General features: G+C 42.8%; 1 protein-coding gene across 1 annotated transcript; it reads right to left on the minus strand.

The window, feature by feature from the left end:
- Positions 1-818: 818 nt before the first annotated feature.
- josd2 (Josephin domain containing 2) lies at positions 819-7,883 on the minus strand. The gene is made up of 4 exons (XM_062062519.1): positions 7,444-7,883; positions 5,810-5,935; positions 5,522-5,716; positions 819-1,522 (listed from the first exon to the last, which is right to left on the minus strand). The coding sequence occupies exons 1-4, from the start codon at positions 7,566-7,568 to the stop codon at positions 1,390-1,392; spliced, it is 579 nt and encodes a 192-aa protein (XP_061918503.1). The 5' UTR covers positions 7,569-7,883; the 3' UTR covers positions 819-1,389.
- Between the last annotated feature and the right edge of the window lie 2,047 nt (positions 7,884-9,930).

Raw genomic sequence — 9,930 nt, forward strand, 5'->3', positions numbered from 1 at the left:
TGCAGATATAGATGTGTGTGTATATTATATATATGCATATATGTATGTATATGCATATATGTATGTGTGTGTATATTATATATATGCATATTATGTATGTATATGCATATATATATATATGAATTTTGTTTAAGGAATTACAAATCAATAGATTTGTTGTTTTTGTGTAATTTTTATTATCTTTCCCCTTCCCCAAAAAATCTGCACATTTTATTATTATATATATATATATATATATATATATATATATATATATATATATATATATATGCATATTTATGTATATATATATATATATGCATATTTATGTATATATATATGCATATGTATACATATATATATCCATCCATCCATCCATCTTCAACCGCTTATCCGGAATCGGGTTGCGGGGACAACAGCTCCAGCAGAGACCCCCAGACTTCCTTCTCCAGAGCAACATTTGCGACTTCCTCCTGGGGAATCCCGAAGTGTTCCCAGGCCAGAGAGGAGATACAATCCCCCCATCTGGTCCTTGGCCTGCCGCGGGGTCTCCTCCCAGTGGGACGTGCAACGAGGACCTCCCTAGGGAGACGCTCGTGAGGCATCTGCACGAGATGCCCAAACCACCTAAACTGGCTCCTTTCCATATATATATATATATATATATATATATATATATATATATATATATATATATATATATATATATATATATATATATATATATATATATATATATATATATATATATATATATATATATATATATATATATATATATATACAGTATATATGAATTTTTTTTAAGGAATTACAAATCAACAAATTTTTTGTTTTTTTGGTGTAATTTTTATTATTTTCCCCCCAAAAATCTGCACATTTTATTTAGGCGTAGGAGGGGGGGATTATAAATTTAAAAAATGTTGTTCTAAACATGATCAAATTGACTATAGCCACTGTGTTGTACGGCAAACTGGAGGCAACTGAATCAACAGCGCCCCTGCAGGTCGCATTTGAGTACTGCACTTCCAAACAGTCTTCATGAACAATCGGAGCCCCAAAGTAGCATAAATTGTAGGAAATGTACCTTTCCATCCACACACACACACACACACACACACACACACACACACACACACACACACACACACACACACACACACACACACACACACACACACACACACACACACACACACACACATACACACACACACACACACACACACACACAGTGCTAGCAAGTAGAAGTGCATAGATGCATAGAAAGTGGATAAGATGTTAATAATTAGGTTGAATAATCACTAAGTGTTCCTTCCACTTGTGGCAGTTTGCAACTATCCCTCACTTTTCTTTGGACTTTGCTTTGTTTACGTCAGAGGGCAGTCCCTGAAGGCATCGCCGCTTCCCTCAGGCCGTACCGTCAGCGCCGTTAGCGGCGGGCGTGTCTGGGTTGAGCCAGGATCCGTCCTCCTCCACGTCGCGCCGCACCACCAGGAGCATCTCAGCCACGTCCTGCGACAGCTGCTCGCCCAGGAAGGTGCTGCAAGAGAGGGAGGGAGGTGGGCGTGGTGCGGGGAGGCGGAGCGAGGTGGACTTCCTACTACTTTTTTGGTTTGGTGTATATACCAAATTACTACTTTTTTGGTTTATTGTATACACTAAGTTACAACCTTTTTTGGTTTAGACTAGACTTAGACTTCCTTTTTATTGTCATTCAAATTTGAACTTTACAGCACAGATAAGAACGAAATTTCGTTACATAAGCTCATGGTAGTGCAGGATAAAAAGCAATAAGGTGCAGATATAAATAAATAAATATATATAAATAATATATAAATATATACATAAAATAAATAAATATATATACATAAATAAATAGATTACTGCACAGATAAATATATTGCACTTTTTCACATGCGCCCAGGTTTATGGATGTATGTTATATTGTCTTTTTTATTCCAGCGAGTTAATCCATTTTGGGGGGAGTTGAGGGGATAATTTAATTATGATGCGTTCAAGAGTCTTACGGCCTGAGGGAAGAAGCTGTTACAGAACCTGGAGGTTCTGCTTCGGAGGCTGCGGAACCTCTTTCTAGAGTCCAGCAGTGAAAACAGTCCTTGGTGGGGGTGGGAGGAGTCTTTGCAGATTTTCTGAGCCCTGGTCAGGCAGCGGCTTTTTGCCATCTCCTGGATAGGAGGAAGAGGAGTCCTGATGATCTTTTCCGCCGCCCTCACCACTCTTTGGAGAGACTTCCAGTCTGAGGCCCTGCAGGCTCCAGTCCAGACAGATGCAGGTGGTCTCTATAGTGCCTCTGTAGAATGTGCTGAGAATGGGGGGAGGGAGCTGTGCTCTTTTCATCCCACGCAAAAAGTGCATGAGCTGCTGAGCTCTTTTTACAAGAGCTCCGGTGTGTAGGGACCAGGTCATATTGTCAGTTATCTGCACCCCCAGGAACTTGGTGCTGCTTACTATCTCCACCGCTGTGCCGTTGATGAAGAGTGGAGCGTGGCTGGACTGGTGCTTCCTGAAGTCAACGATGATCTCCTTGGTCTTGTCCACGTTCAGGACCAGGTTGTTGGTTCTGAACCAGTCAACCAGATGTTTCACCTCCTCCCTGTAGTCCATGTGGTTGTCGTCACGGATGAGGCCCACTACTGTCGTGTACTTCACAATGTGGTTAGTAGTGGACCTGGCGCAGCAGTCATGGGTCATCAACGTGGACTCAGGACGCAGCCCTGGGGGGAGCCGGTGCTCAGGGAGATGGCACTGGAGGTGTTGTTGCCCACTCTCACAGATTGGGGTCTGTCTGTGAGGAAGTCAAGCAGCCAGTTGCAAAGGGGGGTACTGAATCCAAGGTTTGCTCACCAAGTGCTGCGGGATGATGGTGTTCAATGCTGAGCAGAAGTCCAGGAACAACATCCGCACGCGTGTGTCCTTTCCTTCCAGATGTTCTAAGCTCAGGTGGAGTGCAGAGGAGATGGCGTCCTCTGTGGAGCGGTCAGGGCGATAAGCAAACTGGTATGGGTCGAATGTGGGGGGAAGTCTGGAGACAATATATTCCTTTACCAGCCTCTCCAAGCACTTCATTATGATGGGGGTGAGTGCAACGGGGCGGTAATCATTGAGGGAGGAGATTGTGGGTTTTTTAGGCACTGGGATGATTGTGGCCGTCTTAAAACATGATGGTACCACAGCCTGGGTCAGCGAGATGTTGAAGATGTCTGTGAGAACCCCAGCCAGCTGGTCTGCACATCCCTTAAGCACCTTGCCCGGAATGTCATCAGGTCCCGGTGCTTTCCGGGGGTTCACTCTCCTCAGGGTTTTCCGGACATCCGCTGTGTCCAGGTTGAGCGGCTGCTCATCAGGGCGAGGGATGGATTTTCTCACCGGAGTGGTGTTAAGTGCCTCAAACCTCGCAAAGTAGTTGTTAAGGTCATCTAGGAAGCTGATACTGTTGTCACAGGGACGGGGGGCAGCTTTATAGTCCGTGATGACCTGTATGCCCTGCCACATTCGTGTAGTGTTTGTAGGGTTCTCGAAGAAGTCCTGCACTTTCCGACTGTGAGCACGCTTTGCAACCTTAATGGCACGGTTCAGGTTAGCTCTGGCTGATTTTAATGCCACCATGTCGCCAGACTTGAAAGCCTTGTTCCGAGCCTTCAGCATTGCACGTACCTCACTGTTCATCCAGGGTTTCTCGTTGGCCCGTGTAGGGATGTTCTTGATCACACTGACATCCTCCATGCACTTCTGAATGTATGCGGACACAGACTCTGCATACTCCTCCACACGTGTGTGGTGATTTTCGGTGGCGGCTGCTTTGAACATGTCCCACCCAGTCTGTGGTTTCGAAGCAGTCTTGTAATGCTTCCATTGCTCCCTCTGGCCAGGTCCTCACCTGCTTCACTGTAGCTTGCTTCCTGATCAGCAAGGGCTTGTATGCAGGAATTAGCATCACAGATAGATGGTCTGAAGAGCCTAGGTGAGGGCGTGGTGCAGCTTTATACGCCTGTTTAATATTACTATACACCAAGTCCAGCTTGCTTCCACCCCTGGTTGCAAAATTCACATATTGATGGAAATGACAGAAAACTGTTTTCATGTTAGCTTGATTAAAATCCCCTGCCACGATTAAAACTCCCTCTGGATGTGTAGATTGCAGTTCATTGATGGAGCAGTACAAAGCATTCAACGCTTCTTTGGTGTTAGCACTGGGGGGAATGTACACTACTGTGAAGATCATAGCACTGAATTCCCTGGGTAAATAAAATGGCCTGCATTTTATAGTTAATAGTTCAACATCAGGAGAGCAGTGACGTGATATTATCTTCCCATTATTGCACCAGTTATTATTGACGTATATGCAAACACCACCGCCTCGGGATTTACCAGTGAGAGATCTGCTCCTGTCTGACCGAAACATAGTTAGCCCCTCGATGCTAACTGCCTCGTCCGGAACGGTTGGTTTCAACCACGTTTCTGTGAGAAATATGGCGCAGCAGTCCCTCATCTCGCGTCTTGCATACAAATCCAGCTTCAGGTAGTCCAGTTTGTTCTCCAGGGAGCGGACATTTAAAAGCAGGATGGAAGGAAGCGGCATTCTGTGGGGATTAGCCTTTAGCTTTGTTGTTAGCCCCGCTCGGCATCCCCGCTTCTGCTTCCGATCACACCGCTTACATGTCTTTCGCTGACGGTCCCCGCTGGTACTTCACCCCGCTACGTCAAAGGCAGCTGGATGTAGCCGGCGAAGTATTCCCATGCTAGCGAGGAGGTCCAACGTACACGCATCTTTCAGTCCAAAACGGCCCAATCTATCCACATCCAGAATTGTCTGGCGGTCGTATGTGACCACGGAGTGTCCACGCTGTAAGCCAGCCATGAAATTTAAAGAATTGTCCGGCATTTTTGCCAAACTGTTCTATACTACCATGAGCGTCTGCAAGCCGCAGCCCGTCAGGGCGCCGCCATCTTATTGCTGCTGGTTTGGTGTATATACTAAGTTACAACTTTTTTGGTTTGGTGTATATACTAAGTTACAACTTTTTTGGTTTGTTGTATATACTAAGTTACAACTTTTTTGGTTTGGTGTATATACTAAGTTACAACTTTTTTGGTTTGTTGTATATACTAAGTTACAACTTTTTTGGTTTGGTGTATATACTAAGTTACTACTTTTTTGGTTTGGTGTATATACTAAGTTACTACTTTTTTGGTTTGGTGTATATACTAAGTTACTACTTTTTTGGTTTGTTGTATATACTAAGTTGCAACTTTTTTGGTTTGTTGTATATACTAAGTTACAACTTTTTTGGTTTGGTGTATATACTAAGTTACAACTTTTTTGGTTTGTTGTATATACTAAGTTACAACTTTTTTGGTTTGTTGGTATATACTAAGTTACTACTTTTTTGGTTTGTTGGTATATACTAAGTTACTACTTTTTTGGTTTGTTGGTATATACTAAGTTACTACTTTTTTGGTTTGTTGGAATATACTAAGTTACTACTTTTTTGAGTAGGGGGGGAGGTGGACTTCCTACCGTAGCTGGGCGTCTCCCCCGATGCACGCGGGACTCTTCAGCTTGGAGTCCAGGTTGTAGAACTGCCCGTGGACCTGGCGCACGGCCAGCCAGTGGCGCCGCCGCACGGGGAAGAAAACGGGTCCCAGCGAGACGCGAGACGGGACGTTGAGGATGAAGCCCTGGACTTTGGCGATGTGCAGGCTGTCCACCGTCCTGCAGGGGGCGGGGGGGTTGCAAAGGTCAAAGGTCGCACGCCGGTCTTTTTTTAATGGTCTCACGCCCACGTCCAAGATGGCCGACACCGACCTGCGCTTGTCCCACCACACGGCCGCCAGGTCCCTGCTCTGCAGCGCCGCCATGATGACGTTGACGTCGTAGTTTCCTGTGCCCAACATGGACCTGTGAGGGTTGACCACGCACTGTGGAGCCAGCCTGCAATCACAACACTCTTCACTACGTGTGCTACCTTTATTTACTACGTGTGCTACCTTTATTCACTACGTGTGCTACCTTTATTCACTACATGTGCTACCTTTATTTACGTGTGCTACCTTTATTCACTATGTGTGCTACCTTTATTTACAACGTGTGCTACCTTTATTCACTACGTGTGCTACCTTTATTCACTACGTGTACTACCTTTATTTACAACGTGTGCTACCTTTATTCACTACGTGTGCTACCTTTATTCACTACGTGTGCTACCTTTATTCATTACATGTGCTACCTTTATTTACAACGTGTGCTACCTTTATTCACTATGTGTGCTACCTTTATTTACAACGTGTGCTACCTTTATTCACTACGTGTGCTACCTTTATTCACTACGTGTGCTACCTTTATTCACTACGTGTGCTACCTTTATTCACTACGTGTGCTACCTTTATTTACAACGTGTGCTACCTTTATTCACTACGTGTGCTACCTTTATTCACTACGTGTGCTACCTTTATTTACAACGTGTGCTAACTTTATTCACTACGTGTGCTACCTTTATTTACAACGTGTGCTACCTTTATTTACGTGTGCTACCTTTATTCACTACGTGTGTGCTCGCTTCTGTCACGTGTGCTACCTTTATTTACAACTAAGTTACTACTTCTTTGGTTTGTTGTATATACTAAATTACTACTTTTTTGGTTTGTTGTATATACTAAGTTACTACTTTTTTCGTTTGTTGTATATACTAAGTTACCACTCTTTTGGTTTGTTGTATACACTAAATTACTACTTTTTTGGTTTGTTGTCTATACTAAATTACTATTTTGTTTTTTTGTATATACTAAGTTACTTTTTTTTGGTTTGTTGTATATACTAAGTTACTACTTTTTTGGTTTGGTGTATATACTAAGTTACTACTTTTTTGGTTTGTTGTACATACTAAGATACTATTTTTTTGGTTTGTGTATATACTTAGTTACTACTTTTTTGGTTTGGTGTATATACTAAGTTACTACTTTTTTGGTTTGATGTATATACTAAATTACTATTTTGTTTTTTGTATATACTAAGTTACTTTTTTTTGGTTTGGTGTATATACTAAATTACTATTTTGTTTTTTTGTATATACTAAGTTACTTTTTTTTGGTTTGGTGTATATACTAAGTTACTACTTTTTTGGTTTGTTGTATATACTAAGTTACAACTTTTTTGGTTTGTTGGTAAATTACTACTTTTTTGGTTTGGTGTATATACTAAATTACCACTTTATAGGTTGTTGTTGAACTTTGACAATGCCATGCACAGCCATGACGTCATCAAAGGAGTACAAGTGATTGTGACGTGTACACAACATAGACTGTGTGGAGAGTTCTGAAACTCTCCACCTTGCAAAAGTCTGCGTGTGTAAGTGTGGACCGGCGCAGAGATAAGTATGCGTGTATGAATAAGTGTCAGTTGGTGCGGACATGGCCAGAGTCACTAGTTTATTGGCGTCTCACCGCTTGCAGATGTCGTCTGCTGTCTCCTTGGTGAAGACGCGCTCCTGCAGCACGTTGTTGAGTGCGTGGATGGCGCACAGCTCCAAGCGTTGCTTCTCGTGGAAAACAAGCTCGCCGGCGCTCATCGTAAACTCGCTGTTGGACGCCGCGGGGAAAAAAACACACTAAAAACCGGCACACACTTCAAAGTGAAATGCCCGGGAAAGACATCAGCTAGCTTAGCTGCGGCTAACACACGCGGGCTAGCGAGCAACGGCCGGGTCGAAACGCCTGGAACCGCTTTAGTCGATACCCCCTTGTGTTGTTGATGCTTGTTGTTCGGGAGGAGCGGACGAGCTGCCGATGAAGCGATTCTCATCCGAACAATCACGATTTGTGGCGCTTGGTCGCGGCATCCAGAAGCAGGAAGTACTCTGTTGTTGTTGTGGTTGTGACGCCACGCCCATTTAAGCATTCGTTCCAAAAAAAATATATATCGGCTCATTTAAAATGCAACGACTATATTTGTTTGAACATTTAAATCAATCAGATATTAATTTAGTAATATTACACGAACGCCGATGTGTGTTTATATACATTTAGATGAGACGCGTTTTCGTCGGTCCTGGAGCGCTCTCTAGTGCTTAATAGTTTGAACGAACCGAGTTTTTTCTAATACATTTAGATATCCAGTCAAATGAAAATAAAATATTAATTAAAATGTTGATGTAATGTTCGAGTTGATGTTTAGAACATTAACGCGTTGAACTTGTGGCGCTTGGCCGCAGCATCCAGAAACAGGAAGTACTGTTGTTGTTGTGAGGCCACGCCCATTTAAGCATTAACTCAAAAAAAAATATATCGACTTATTTAATATGTAATGACTATATTTGTTAAAACAATTAATGCCATCAGATATTAATTGAATAATATTACACGAACACCGATGTGCGTTTACATATAGATAAGACGCGTTTTCGTCGGTCCTGGAGCGCTCTCTAGTGCTTAAAGGCCTACTGAAATGATTTTTTTTTATTTAAACAGGGATAGCAGATCCATTCTATGTGTCATGCTTGATCATTTCGCGATATTGCCATAGTTTTGCTGAAATTATTTAGTAGAGAACAATGACGATAAAGTTCGCAACTTTTGGTCGCTGATTAAAAAAAAGCCTTGCCCCTACCGGAAGTAGCGTGACGTAGTCAGTTGATCGCCTCCTCATATTTTCCTATTGTTTTCAATGCAGCTAGAGAGATTCGGACCGAGAAAGCGACGATTACCCCATTAGTTTGAGCGAGGATGAAAGATTTGTGGATGAGGCACGTGAGAGTGAAGGACTGCAGTGCAGGACGTATCTTTTTTCGCTCTGACCGTAACTTAGGTACAAGGGTTCATTGGATTCCACACTTTCTCCTTTTTCTATTGTGGATCACGGATTTGTATTTTAAACCACCTTGGATACTATATCCTCTTGAAAATGAGAGTCAAGAACGCGAAATGGACATTCACAGTGACTTTTATCTCCATGAAAATACATCAGGGAAACACTTTAGCTACGGAGCTAACATGATAGCATCGGGCTCAAATGCAGATAGAAACAAAAGAAATAAACCCCTGACTGGAAGGATGGACAGAAAATCAACAATACTATTAAACCATGGACATGTAACTACACGGGTTAATGCTTTCGAGCTTGGCGAAGCTTAAAAATGCTGTTGCTAACGACGCCATTGAAGCTAACTTAGCAATGGGACCTCATAGAGCTATGATAAAAACATTAGCTCTCCACCTACGCCAGCCAGCCCTCATCTGCTCATCAACACCCGTGCTCACCTGCGTTCCAGCGATCGACGGAAGGACGAAGAACTTCACCCGATCATCCGTGCGGTCGGCGGCTAGCGTCGGCTAGCGTCGGCTAGCGTGTCTGCTATCCAAGTCAAAGTCCTCCTGGTTGTGTTGCTACAGCCAGCCGCTAATACACCGATCCCACCTACAACTTTCTTCTTTGCAGTCTTCATTGTTCATTAAACAAATTGCAAAAGATTCACCAACACAGATGTCCAGAATACTGTGGAATTTTGAGATGAAAACAGAGATATTTTGTATTGGATTCAGGGGTGTACTAATACTTCCGTTTAGCTAGTGACGTCACGCGATTACGTCATCATACATAGACATTTTCAACCAGAAGTTTAGCGGGAAATTTAAAATTGCACTTTATAAGTTAACCCGGTCGTATTGGCATGTGTTGCAATGTTAAGATTTCATCATTGATATATAAACTATCAGACTGCGTGGTCGGTAGTAGTAGGTTTCAATAGGCCTTTAATAGTTTGAACGAGCCAAGTTTTTTCTGATACATTTAGATATCGAGTCAAATTAAAAGAAAATATTAATCAAAATGTTGATGTAATGTTGGAGTTCATGTTTAGTTCATTAACGTGTTGTGGCCCTTGGCCGCGGCATCCAGAAACAGGAAGCACTGTTGTTGTTGATGTTGTGAGGCCA

Source organism: Entelurus aequoreus, linkage group LG11, assembly GCF_033978785.1.
Source record: "Entelurus aequoreus isolate RoL-2023_Sb linkage group LG11, RoL_Eaeq_v1.1, whole genome shotgun sequence".
Classification (NCBI taxonomy): domain Eukaryota; kingdom Metazoa; phylum Chordata; class Actinopteri; order Syngnathiformes; family Syngnathidae; genus Entelurus; species Entelurus aequoreus.